This window comes from Lissotriton vulgaris, chromosome 12 (assembly GCF_964263255.1).
Source record: "Lissotriton vulgaris chromosome 12, aLisVul1.2, whole genome shotgun sequence".
Taxonomy (NCBI): Eukaryota; Metazoa; Chordata; class Amphibia; order Caudata; family Salamandridae; genus Lissotriton; species Lissotriton vulgaris.
Genome location: NC_141700.1, coordinates 632,452,933 through 632,467,326, shown reverse-complemented (window position 1 = coordinate 632,467,326; position 14,394 = coordinate 632,452,933). Strand labels below are relative to the sequence as shown.

The following is a 14,394-nucleotide window of genomic DNA, read 5'->3' as shown; positions in this document are numbered from 1 at the left end:
CTCAGAAACTTTTCAGGAGTCATTGGATTTGGGTAGAACAGTGCTATGTTCGGCAACCCTCCAATCACAGCACTTCAAAACAGTGTTCTCACTTTATCATACACCGGCTAGAATCGCCCAGTGGGGTGGGACAACAGGAATAACATGCCCACGATGCAATGCGAGTGGGGCAGACATTGTACATATGTTTTCACAGTGCCCACAACTATTTACTTTGAAAATGGCCATTGAAGAATTTTTTGATAAAACACTTAGGATCAAGATTAAGCTTGTAGATGAATTAATTATTTTAGGGGTGGTAAATACGATAGAAGCTATGCCAGTAGAGTTTATTTTTGTTTCAATCGCAGTGTTCCGTATCTGCATAGCAAGGAATTGGCTGAATAAGGCTCCCCCACTATTCTCAGATTGGATGGCCAGCCTTCTCACTATTTATAATTTAGAAAAGGCAATATACGACAGGAAAGGCAGAAGGGCCAAGGCATTAAGTAAAATAATATGGCAACCTATCACGACGTGGAAAACCAGTAGGATAAACCTAGAATAGTATAAGAAAGTGTGATCTGTTTGAGGGCTGTTTTGGGTTGGGGGGCAAGTTTTTTCATTACATCTGCTTGTGATATGAAAATTGTATAAACAATGAAATGTATATATAACCATCTAGGAAGGGAGGCCACGCCCACATTGAGGCCACGCCCCTTCCCCCTCCCATAAAATGTGCAACTACAGGACGCGCAGCGGACGAGCGCAGCGGGAGCGCCGTCTGCGCGCCGAAGGCGCGCCTAAGGCAAGCCCGTCTGCGCCCGTCCGCGCACGACCGGGCCTTGGGCCAGACACTATGCCTGTCCCAGCCGCCTCCAAGGTAAGCTACTCTCGTAGAGAGCTTCTCAGCCTTAGACCCACTAAAAACAGCGCCTGTCTGGCACTACTCGATCCTACTGTCCCCTTTCCTCGTTGCGATAAATGCAAACCAAGCAATCTCTCCCTTCCAAAACCCCCGGCCCATCCCCCTGTTCTCAAAATCTCTACTCTTAACTGCAGATCACTCCCTAAACACGCCCTGCTTATCAACCATCTTATTGTCGACCTTAACCTGGACATAATATTACTCACAGAAACCTGGATTACGGAGCACTCCAACGCTGACATTGTTATGGCCCTCCCCCCGGGTTTCCTCATCATGTCTCAACCTCGCCCCTTAGGTAGAGGAGGTGGACTGGCCATTATTTACAGGGACCACTTTACTTGTCGAACGAAAGACTGCGCGATCCAAGACTCAGAGAGCTGTCTCTTCACGATTCAGCTGTCTTCGACCAACTCCCTGTCAGGCCTCCTGGTGTATCGGCCGCCCGGCTACTCGGGCCCCTTCACTGCTGCCCTGCTGGAAACCGTCACCTCCACAGCTCACCTTTCATCCAACTTTATCATAACTGGTGACTTAAACATCCATCTCGAGGATCCCCTCGATACTGGGGCAACCGACCTTATCGACGACCTAGCGGCCTTGGGTCTGCTTCTCGCCAACTCTGATCCTACTCACACGAAAGGGCACCTCCTCGACCCGGTGTTCTCCAATATTCCCTCCCTCCTTTACATCAAGTCCCAACCCCTCCCGTGGACGGACCACTTTTTGGTCACGACCCATCTCCCTGGAACTTTTAAAAGGCCCCAAAATTCCCCCACCTTCACCAGAGACAGAGCGTGGGCTAGACTCTCGGTGGAAGATTGGTCCACAGCCCTAGACGCTTCGACCCCCAGTCTTTCTGAGGACCCCGCCATCGCTGACTCCCAAGTCAGAGACTGGATATCGTCCACCCTCGACAAACTCATCCCCATAAAAAATCGGGAGATTAAATACAGGATAAAGGGCCAAGCCCCCTGGTACAATGCTGACCTCAGGGACCTACGCAAAGAGTGCAAAAAGGCCGAGAGGCAATGGAGAAAAGACTGGCTACACAGCAACAAAGACCTTTACAACAGTGCAGTAAGACGCTATAAATCAGCTCTCAAACTTGCCAAGGCAGGATTCTATGACAACAGAATCCAAAACGCCTCCAATTCCTCAAAAGAAGCGTACTTGATCGTCAAAGAACTCCTCAACATACCATCGGCCCCTAGCGCCTCCCATGCCCCCCCAGACAGAAGCAATGACCTTGCTTCCTTCTTTGACTCTAAAATCACACGAATACTGGACTCCCTCCCCATGATTACCCCCCACAACCCCCCGGATACTGAGGTCTGCACGAACAGCCCGCAGCTGTCCTCCTTTAGAGCTACCTCTCTCACTGAGGTCACCTCCACGTTATCCAAAATGAAAAGCGGCTCACCTCTTGACCCAGCCCCGGCTAGAATATTAAAAACTGCCGCCCCCAGCATAGTCACCACCATCAGGGATCTTATCAACACCTCCTTACGCCAAGGCACAGTGCCACCCAGCTGGAAAAACGCGGTTGTCAAAGCCCTGCTAAAAAAACCCCATCTGAATCCTGACGACATGTCTAACTATAGACCTATATCACTCCTTCTATGCATCAGCAAGATGGCAGAGAAACTAGTTAATTCCCAACTCTCCCAATTCCTTGAGACCAACAAAATCCTGCGCCCATCTCAAACCGGCTTCCGGCCCGGCCAGGGCACGGACACAGCCCTCCTCTCCGTCATTGAGGAATCAAGGCGCATTCTGGATTCAGGAGGATCAGTGGCGGTGATCCTCCTGGACCTCAGTGCCGCCTTTGATACGGTGGATCACCGTGTCCTTCTACATCGCCTGGCCAGGGCAGGAATCGTGGGTTCTGCACACGCCTGGATTAACTCCTTTCTATCAGGCCGTACTTTTCAGGTGTGGGACGGCAACTCTCGCTCAGACCCCCTTCCACTCACATGCGGAGTCCCGCAGGGGTCCTCGCTTAGTCCCACCCTGTTTAATGTTTACATGGCCCCCCTGGAAGATGTTGTGACCCCCCATGGGATCAAGGTTGTCAACTACGCTGATGACACCCAACTGGTCGTCTCCCTCTCCCAGCTGGACAAACATCCAGACAGCCTGCGGAACTGTCTCCAGGACATTTATTCCTGGATGTGCGAATCCTCCCTAAAATTGAACGGTGCTAAGACCGAAATTATGCTCCTGGGTAACAAATGGTCTTCAATCCCCGCCGCGGTGTGGCCGGATACCTTTGGCGAGATTCCCACTCCAAAGACTGAAGTCAAAACGCTAGGCGTCTGGCTCGAACCAAGCCTTACCATGAAAACCCAGGCGACCAAGACCGCTGGAACATGCTTTGGCCTCTTGCGGTCTACCCGCAAGATCCTCCCCCTCCTCCCCTCGCTCTCCAGGAAGCTGCTGGTTCAAGGGCTCATCCTAGCCAGACTTGATTATAGCAATGCCGTCTACCTTGGTGCACCAGAGTTCACCTTAGCCAAACTCCAACGGGCACAAAACGCTGCGGCTAGGCTCATAATGGACCTCCCCCCTAAAGCCTCTGCCAAACCAGCCCTCAAGGCCCTTCACTGGCTCCCTGTCCGCCAGCGAATTGATTTTAAAGCAATGTGCACCAGTCATAAACTCATTAATGGTGCCGGCCCGGCCGCCCTGAAAGACCTTGTCACCCCCTACAAAGCCCCAAGGTCACTGCGCTCGGACGACGAACATCTAGCCATCGTCCCTAAATTTAAGAAGGCTCGTACCGGCGGCCGCCGCTTCTCGGTCAAAGCCTCGTCAGGGTGGAACGCATTGCCTCGCCACTTGCGACTGGAACCCTCCCACGCCATCTTCCGAAAAAAACTTAAGACTTTCTTATTCCCTAAATAGTCGTCCGGTCCCCCCCCCCTCCTCTTGGATATCGCATTTCTACAGCGCGGGGATGCCTCCGGGTCACCAGGCGCTTTACAAATTTATAAATAAATAAATCTGAGAAATTGGAATGTGCTGTAAACATACGTTGGAATGTGTAGAAAAATTTCTTGAAAAATTTAATAAATATATTTAAAAAAAATAAAATAAAAAAAATCTGATACTCAGAATATAATCTGACTTGGCCTTTCCTAGGCATTAGCAATGTAAATCTCTCTGATGCAGACTAAGGCACAGAGATGCTCATATTACAATCTACAAATGACAATAGGTAAGAGGCAACCGAGTACAAGAACGTGGAAGCTGGGTGTGGAATCTTAAACGGGTCGGTGAAGTGTCAGTCTAAACCACACTTGGGCAAATTAATGTAACCTGGGAAAAGTCCATTTAGGGGCAGTGGGAATCGAGGAAATGGCAAAAAATGGTTCAGGTTGGAGTCCAAGGAAGGTTCTGCATAGAGTCTGCTGAAATGGTTCAGCAAAAGGAATCAGCATGCGGTCTGCAACAAAGTCCGAAGTCATCTGCCCCTCCGACCAGGGCAACTGATAAATTATAATCCATAGAGTTCGTCAACTCCCTTTTGGGTACGTCATCCACAGGAATCCATTTTATTTGTTTCAAATGTAGGTGCACATGGTATCATAATGAAACATTGAAGAAAAATCCCACATTGAACATAGAAACATCGTCTCAGTTCCACACTCATGGTTAATGACAAAAGTCCAATGTTCGTCTACAGAGTTCTCATGTGCTTGTCATTGAAATCCTTCTCAGACATGTATCTACTGCTTGTTACAAAAAAATGTATCTATTCAAAGTCTAACACTTAGGGCCTAACTATGATGTTGGTTGGAAAGGCTCCAAGCGGCTTTCGGATTTTCCTAACCCGTCTCAGAACCCACGTTCCCAACGGACTTGGAAACTTTTCCAACTGACAGATTACAATAGAAGTTAACCATTTGTTCTTTCCGATTCGGTTACGCCCAGCAATCAGAGACTTCGAGACGGTCGGATCCAAATTGTGCATCTCTATGGTCCGCATTTCTGACCAATGTATTACGATGTTGGATTCAGATAGCCTTTCTGAATCGGTCTGTACGCCACGGAACGGCTGTTGGAAACTGACTTTGGGGGACCATAGCAGGCCCCTTTAACGCAGAGGCTTCCAGTTGGGGCCCGTACAGGTACCCCATGGACCCGCTTTACAAGCATGCGCATTGTGACAGGCACCATGGGGTGCCCATCACAGGGTGCAATGTTTTCCGCAATCACCCCTTTTTTTCAATGGGAGCCTGTGTTGTCGGTCAGAACACAGGCTTCCATTGAAGTCAATGGGAGTCCGACCGAACGGTGTTCGGAAACATCATAATCGATCGGTTGGACTCGCCGAACTCGAGACGGTCGGAAACGATTCAGACAAGGAGTCGGTCGGAATGCTTTCCGACCGACAACGTAATTAGGCCCTTGGGGGAACACCAGCAAAGAAAGCAAGTCAGCAAAATTGCTGAAAAGCAGTTGATTCTCATAGACCAAAGATTCAGGCCTCTAGCATAAAACAGCTAACTTGAGACTTTAAATCTATAATGCACATTTGAAATGTGTGTGCTCATTTCAACATAGACATGTATAACATTTCTCTAGTATTTTAGTACATGTTACATAAATACTATAGTGTGCAATGAAATGGCATAACAGTAAGTATACTTAGGAACTACATTTGAAAGTACTTACGTGTAACATTAATGCATACACTGGTAAAAAAAAAAAAAAACAATAGTCCTTTTCTCTATGCCTGCACAATTTTGTTGGTGTACTGGGGACCGGTCAGTGCCCACAGACTCCATATACTGCCTAATAGGTGGTACAATGCTATTCAGATATGAGCCACTAGGACCCACCTTAATTACACAGAACTCCTTGCGCCATGGGAAACAGCAGAGGTTAACAGCTGCCAGCTCCAAGGACTCGAAGGCTCGCACAAGACCATTCAGTATCAATGTCACATCTGCCTGTGCCCCCAGGGCACGGTCTATCACGGGCAAGGCATCCTCGTTACGCAGGGCTTTATGCAATTCTGGATCCATCTCCAAACGTTGCCGCACTAGGTTCTTCAGTTTGAAATCAGTACAGGTACTGGGAGCGCTGCAGTTGCAGTTCCTTTCCAGGCACTTCCTGTACTCCTCCACCAGATTGTGAGTACCCATCCTGCAATCAAGAACACAGGTTAACTCCTGGAAGTGGAAGGTACAGACACAACTAATCCATGAGAATATGGAAGCAAATATTTAACAGAATTGGTTCTTACTTTGCAACAAGCAATAGGATTGCAAATATGTAAGTTGAGCATCAACATTAATTTATTAAGAGGTTTTTCTTAGTGGTGTAGTAGCTCAATGAAGAAACCTAGTCTGGACAGGAGTATAGAAGATCCATTCCTCCAGTTATGCATTTGACGAATGCCAAATAGGTGCTTCCTTTCTTCCATGTAAGGAAGTTTTAATAAGAAAGAGAAGAGGAAGAGAGAGAAAGGAAGGTAGGTAGGGAAAAGCGGGGAAAGGATTGGCAGGGGTGGAAAGAAGAGCTCATACTGATATCAGTGACACTGAAGAACGCTTGGTGAAGGCTTGCAAGAATCCTGGAGCGATTGAGGAGTATACACTGTGATGGAGATGAAGCGGTTAGGAAGATTAGTTTATTTTTATTCTGGGTGTTTGTGAAACTCTGCGCTGCATTTCTTCCACCGCAGAGCACTCTGAATGACAAGGGCTCCAAGGAAGACGGTCCATTTTGTCACTTCATCCTGTAAGCAGGTATACAGATATGAAAAAGTTTGGAGAGGCGAACGGAGGGAAAAGCCTAGACAGAGTATGTGAAAACTGTAATATCAGAGCCATACATAGGATGCAGTTGGGCAGGGGATTCACGCTCAATATTGATGCCTTGTTAACCTGTTACATGGAAACTTCTCAATAACTAAGGACAGGCAGAGCATTTTGATTTGGGTCTAGCTGGTAAAATATTTGAGGGGTTCTTGCCTCTTCTTAAGTGGAGAGCCTATTTTGAAAAGAAGTAAGGCACATTAGGTTGTCAAATGCTTCTATAAACCATCTTTTGGAAACTTCCTCATGGATACATTTCAATACTACTCATGGTCATGCTTTCCTTTTCCAGACACCATTCATTATCTTTAGGATGCCAATTTTGGATTAAGACATATTCACCACAACAGTTCTGAATTGGAGACATTCTGGTCTCCAGGTATATGGCAGTATAACATGGCTTGACAATTAAATAAATAATAATGTGGTATCCTACTATAAATAGGTAGTTTAAGACTAATCTATTTGGCCTCTTGGAGGAAAACCCTGGGCGCCATTAGGTATCTCGCCTGCAGCAAGCACTAACATGAGATCGTAAGGTGCCCGCTCCGAGAGTCTGTGGTAAATGGGAGGTAGACATAAAGGAACCTATCTCGGATAAGGACTGCGAACTGCATGCTCTATGGTTCAAGATATCTAGTAACATTCATTTCAAGCTAATTAATTTTAACTTTGTGCATCGCACATAGTACATCCCGTCTTGCCACAGTAGGATATACTCCACCAGATCTTTGGTTTACACCCAACGTGGCGTAGATAATGCAAATTTTATACACATGACCTGGTGTTGCAGAACACTTTTAGAATACTGGAGGGAGGCCATTCAGATAACAAAACGTGTGACAAAGATACAAATAGAGGAAAATAATACACACGGTTTACTGGAGTGCGCCCAAATTCGAAAAACTGCAAAATGCAACACAAATTTGCAGCTCTAGCCCTTGGTTTAAGGAAGCATAGATTGGCAATACACTGGATGTCCCATCATCCACCATGGATTGCATCCTGGGTGAGGAATGTAGTTGACTGGACAGGAGCGGAATCTAGACTGACGGGGGGGGGGCAAGGGGGGAGTAAGGGCTAATGAGAAACTGGTGGATGATTGCAACTTTTTCGGAACAGAATTTTGTTGCAGAACCGTCGCACTCGTGATTAGTGCAAAGTGTAAAAAGATCGTTAATGTATGTAGGTGCTATTTGAGATCTTCCTTCTGAGCCTTGGAAGAAGTAAAAAGTGGTTTGTAGCGTTATTCCAGCAGGGAATGACGTCCTCAAAAGCACTCAGAGAAGCAATTTCCTTTAAGGTTTGATCTTTCAAATAAAGTTTTATTCAAAAACAATTTAATTCATTGAATTATTTATTTCATTCACAATCGATGTTAGTTGTTCATCATTTATAACTTATAATACATAGCCCAATGCATTTCGGGCAATTTGCCCTTCTTCAGGGGCATAGTTATTCTTGGTTATAAAGAACTCTCGTTCTAATTAAAGAAAGGTTGATAGAAGTAAAGGCACTGGATTACGGCAGCGTCAGCTTGCTCAGCTGTCAGTGATATTGAAGGTCAATGTTACGGGCCGAGTTCCGTTCAGAATTCAACGTAACTCTCGATAAAGAGTCTTCTTATCGAGCACGCCAAGGTAGGCAGCATGTTCACGCTGCCTACCTTGGCGCTGGCGGATTACGGCTGACGCTGACTTAATCCAGTTTGTTTTTCAGAATAATATTCGAGTGAGTTTACATATTTATGTATTACAGAGATAAGTTGGTTCTGTACTGTTAACAATGATTGCTAACTTGGTATTATAACTTCTTTTAGAGGATTGGATACTCAACAGTTTTAACCTCATATGGATATGGAATTTATGATAAATTGGTGAGTGTTTTTATCTGCATACTGGTGTTTACCTTGGCTGATTTAAGGATTGGTTGAGTTCTTGAAATGCTGTATAAGATGGTTTATTTTATTTTTTTCAACCTACATCTCCTTTTACTTGTTTTGATTTGTATTGGTGAGTGTTTCTGTCTCTCACAACCATTTTTCTGGTGTGGTATTTGGTTCTGGTTTGGTTTTCATTCAATTTTTATGAGACCACTATCTGGATATAAATGAACCTGTAAGCACTTTGCCTGGCTTTTAGTCTTTCCTTATAATGTTTTGTGACATTGTTTCTGATGACTGTAATACTGTTACATCTCACAATACGGTCGCATACTTTGTCTGAAATAGTAACTAGATTTTTTTTTAAATTCTAGCCCTGAGGAAGTCGGTGGTTGATTTCACACAGGACGAAACACGTGTTGGCGGCTAGATCTGTTTTTCTGAAGAGAAAAAAATTGTTGAAATAAAGAAGAAAGTTGTGAAGATCATCTTGTCTCTATGAACCTTTTACTTGGAATTTGAGCTCAGGATATACCCTATGTCCTACTTAATGGTTTGGATTTTCCACACCTTCTGGTGAATGTTGAATGGCCGTCACCTTATCCTTTGAGCTTTAACTAATTGAACTGAAATTACAATTTTTGAAACCATGTGCAATTGTTAACCCAGCCATTCGTCTCTTTGTATTTTTCCAGCTGAGCTAGGGTTCAAAGTCCACAACAAGGCAATTTGCAAAAAAAAGGGTCAGTTTTCGCAGGAAATATGTGATGTGTTCACATTGCGTAGTGGGCTGTTTCCTGGTGCAGGCACTAGGCCTACCCACACAAGTGAGGTACCATTTTCACTGGAAGGCTTTCGGGAATGCGGCTGGGTGGAATTTTGTGAATCCAGGCAGATTCCAGACCTTTTCATCACAGAAATGTGACAATGGCTTTTTAAATTTTTTTTTTTTTTTTTTTTTTTTTTACAAAGTTTGAGATTTGCAAGGGTTTTGGATAACAGAACTTGTTGAGAGCCACACAAGTCCCCCATCCTGGATTCCCCTGGGTGTCTAATTTTCAAAAAAGTATAGTACTGGCTGAGCTAGGATTCAAAATCCACAGCTAGGCACTTTGCAAAAAAATAAACAAAAAAAAACCGGGTCTGTTTTCATCTTAAAAATGCAGTGTGTCCGTGTTGCGTTTTGGGCTGTTTCATGTCGTGAGCATTAGGCCTACCCACACAAGTGAAGTTGCATTTTTATCTGGAGACTTAGGGGAAAACAGAATAGTAGAACAAGTGTTATTACCAATTGACTTGCTTTGCATTTCTGCCTTCCAAATGTAAGACAATTTGAAACAAAAATAAGTCATTTTGAAAAATTACCTAATTAACATGCTTGTATGGGTACCCACATTTTTGGAGATGTGCAAAAAACCCACTACTTATAAACTCTATCTTTTGTTCCCATTTATATTGGTTTCCTGTGTACCTATTTTTAACTCTTTATATTTTACCAAATGAATTTCTATATACCCGGTACACAAGTACACAATGAAAAACCATTGCAAGACGCAGCTCAGTAATTGGCCCTGGGTTCCTTGGATTCTTGGTGAACCAACAAGTCCTATGTAGCCCCACAACCTGAAAGGTCCAGTGGATGTAACGGTTTAAATAAATACATTGGCAAAATGGCTGCTTTTTTTCCTTAATTTCAATATTTTACATTTTCAACTGTTAGTTTCTATAAACAAATCTTGAAGGATCTACACAAATGACCACTTGCTGAATTCAGAATTTTGTCTAGTTTTCAGAAATGCATGGCTTTCTGAGGTTCATTATTGGTTTCACACCCGTTTCTACCACTAAGTGGAAGGATGTTGAAAGCACAAAAAAATAGGCTATGTCCCTGTAAAATGCCAAAACTGTGTAGAAAAGTTTGGTTTTCTGACAAATGTCTGCCTGTCCCTGAAAGCTGAGAAGATGGCGAGTTCAGCACCACAAACCCTTTGTTGATGCCATTTGAAGGGAAAAATACAGACGGTTTCTTTTGCAGCAAATGTTTTCCATTAAATTGTTGTTGTTTTTTTAATTAGCTGTATTTGGGCTAATTTATGGGTCTCCTCCAGGGTAATCCACAAACCCTGGGTAGCTTTAGAATCCTCAGGGTGTTGTAAAAAAAGGGCACAAATTTGACATGGATACCTTATGTGGACAAGAAGTTACAGGGGCCTAAGCGCGGACTATCCCCAAATAGCCCAAAAAAGCTTAGCAAAGGAGAGGGGGGGGGGGGGGGGGGTAATGGGGTGGGGGGAGGAGGGGGGAGGGGGGGGGGGGAGAGAGATTCACCACCTTCTGAAGGGTAACTATCCCTGCTTCTTTGGCAATGGGTGCAAACATGTATATCTTGTGGACTAAAGCCCAATGAGATTAAGTTTCCAGTAATCATAATACTAAAACATCTGGACCCAAATTGCGACACCCAAAAATCAAGGGTCTAACCCAAGTAAAGTCAATCGTAGCATTCAATGTGTCAACCCACTTCCACCAACCCCACTGGAACCAGATTCTAGGGATGGAGGCATGCAGATCCCAATGAGGTAGTGCCACCGAGATGTGGGGAGAGATTTACTATCAGCATTATGCCTAGATTTTGGCACACTGATGTTTTGCCCCTTGAGTGAGGTGTCTTGCTATCACCCTACTTATGCCACAACAACTAATTCCATAACAGCAATGGGGTCTAAAGAGCATAAAAAAAAGATGTGAAAGGGTAGAGCAGTGTTTTTCCGCCCAGCCTTGCAAACTGCAAGAAAGTTCCTGTTAGTGTTGCTGATAATACAGAAGAGGGGAGTGTCATGCTCTCCCAAGAGTAAACAATGATTATGGCTCTACTGCACAATCCGCAAAGCTCTAGAAGGCGCACAGAGGGGAAGTTGTCCTCTCTTTAGAAAATGATGGAGATTTTACTGGGTGGTTGAAGAAACAGAGTATATTTTTGGGACTTCCGATCCCCCGTTTGTGTCAGAGTAGTCAAGTGGAAATGGGGATGTGAAATGCAGAAACCCAACAATTTCAGAAATGGCCAATTGCCTCCATTGCCAACTTGGAGGTTATGGTCGACACATTAGAAAATGCGAAGAGGGTGGACACCTCAGAGATAGGCACAAACGTTCTGTCTGATCTCGCCCAGGTATGAGTTACAAATGTACCGGTACCTATTGAAGCGGCTCCCCATCGCATGTGGAAAATGAATGAAACAGCATTGCAAGATGCCCGCCCTTAGGATACATATAAAGGCAGCAGTGGAAAACTATTTTAAGGAGAATGAACGTGAAGAAACCTTGTGGACAATGTTATGGGATGCTGCAAAGGCAGCAATTACACACAAACTCATTAGTCATACCACCACCCTCCTTTGGGCACCTATCAAGGAGACTCGAGATCGAGATAGTCAAATTAGAGGACACATTTAAATACACCTCTAGTAGACAGATACAAAAAGCCTTATGTAGGGCCAGAGGGAAATCAGAAAAGGTGCTGGCCAAGGACGCTGCCAACATATTGCTGAAAGCAAAACAATTACATTATGAACATGGGGACAGGGCCTTTATGCTCTTGGCCCATACAATACAGGTACAGAGGTCCAGAAACCATATACCTTCTACAAAAGAAGGAAAGGGTCAGCTACAAATCAACGAGGGATTGGGCGGCTTTTCGCCTACTATGCGGCTGTGTACTGAACTGAGCTATGAAGCAAAACCCTGGAGGAGGAATATCTTTCCTCAGTTCATTTTCCAGTTATTGAGTCCACGTTTAGGAAGGAGCTAGATCAACCAATACCAGAGGATGAGGTTACATTGGCTATAAAACAGCTACCCAATAACAAGGCACTGGGTCCAGATGGATTTCCATACCCTTTTTACAAGGCCTTCTCCAGACTTTTGACCCCTTACTTAGTAAAAATCTTTAATTCTTTCCAGACTATCCACAAGGTCACCCCTACAATGATGGAATTTCTACTCAGGCTAATAGGAAAACTGGGAAAAGACCCTCAAGAGTGTGGGTCTTACCACCCAATAGCTCTCCTCAATAGCGTTGTAAAAATCTAAACGAAAATTCTATTAATCGACTAAGGGGGCTGTGACGACCCTCATATCCCCAATTCCATCGGGGTTCATCACCGATCGCCACACAGGGGATAATATCAGATTATCACTCAACATAATTGATAAAACTTCTGCTACAAACTTGCAGGGTCTCCTTCTCTTGCTAGACATGGAGAAGGCATTTGGCCAGTTTGACTGGAATTACATGATGAAAACATTAGACAAGATTACATTAGGGCCCCAGATAAGTCCTTCATTATGGCGAATCATGTGAGACTATCCACTTGAATTGGAATACACTCGGGTATCCCTGACACTATAGGCTTGGCTTTGGGGACAAATCAGGGTTATCCTCTATCTCCTACATTTTTTGCATTGATGTTGGAACTGCTGTTCCAGCACATTCAGGCTAGCTCAGAGATCATCGGTCTGGACACGAGGGATAGGCAGATAAAAATGGCACTTTTTGCCGATGGTACCTTGAGATACTTTACTAATCCAGCCATTTCGCTTCCTGCCCTGATGGCAGAGCTGAAACTGTTTCAACGGGTGGCCAGTTTCAAGGTCAATCAACATAAATGTGAGGTGCTGGGTGTAGGAAGGAGTAAAGAGGAAAGAGAAACGGATAGCGTCTGACTATCACTTCCAAATAGCCTTGACAACAATCAGTTACTTGGGGGAGACCATCACCCCCAACACTGATGACATACCAGAGAAATGTTGCTTCTCCTCTTGGTACTTTGTTAAAAGAACTCTTTCAGTGAGGCAGATTGGGAAATTCATGGATAGGCAGAATTTTGTATATGAAGATGAATTTTCTCCAATGCCTTCTCTACCTCTGTAGATGTTTGCCTGCATAGATAACCCCTTAAATTTGAAAATCTCTACAAACAAAAACTTGGGCCTTCATTTCAAACAACAAGCCACCCCATATAATCAAAACTTTAATAATCATGAGCACAGCAGAGGAAGTATTGGAGCCCCAGACTTGGAATGATACATAATTGTGGTCCAGCTTATCCCGGCCCAGGCAGGCGCTTTCTGGACACCAACAAAACTTGGTGCCATTTGAACCAGGGAACATCTAGGCTTTCTTTACACAGACACTGTGGATTACCCTGTGGGCACACTGCCTTATGGGGGCCCTGGTGTGGGCACTTGGGGTGATGTTCCCGTCGGATCACCACCCACTCTTCACCTTTGACCCCAGTGTTGGGGAACCCTGACTTCCCACCAGGAATGACTGAAAGGGGGTACCAATCATGGGAGGGGAGCGATATACTTTGTCAAGGCCACATATACCTCAAAGAGACCCACAAGACTATGGACCAATGTGCTAATGATTTTAAATAACACCCCAACGATTTATTTGTGTCACACAGCTCCTACACTGGCCAAGACTGTCCGGGTTATGAAGAGGGATGGGAGGTGAGAGAGACAACAGGGGTAAAAGATAAGATGGTATATGGGGATACCCAAATGGCACTTCCGTGCCTTTACCGAGCCCTAGACAGACCAATCCCCATTAGAACTCGTGTACACAAAAAAAGGGTCCACGGATCTTACCCTTGAATTAACAGAAGTGGACTGGGTACAAATCTGGGGCAGGGCAGCAAAGTTTTCTTTATTCCTTCAACACAGGGCGTAAGCATTCTACCTTATTTGCGGTGGCATCTCATACTAGTCCGTTTA

General features: G+C 44.7%; 1 protein-coding gene across 1 annotated transcript in view; it reads right to left on the bottom strand.

Moving 5' to 3' along the window:
- SPATA2L (spermatogenesis associated 2 like) overlaps window positions 1-14,394 on the bottom strand; it is a 43,602-nt gene that overhangs the window by 17,526 nt on the left and 11,682 nt on the right. The window contains exon 3 of the mRNA XM_086945792.1: window positions 5,752-6,058. Within this exon, the coding sequence (XP_086801918.1) occupies window positions 5,752-6,057 (306 nt within the window). The 5' untranslated portion in view covers window position 6,058. The remainder of the gene's footprint in view (window positions 1-5,751; window positions 6,059-14,394) is intronic.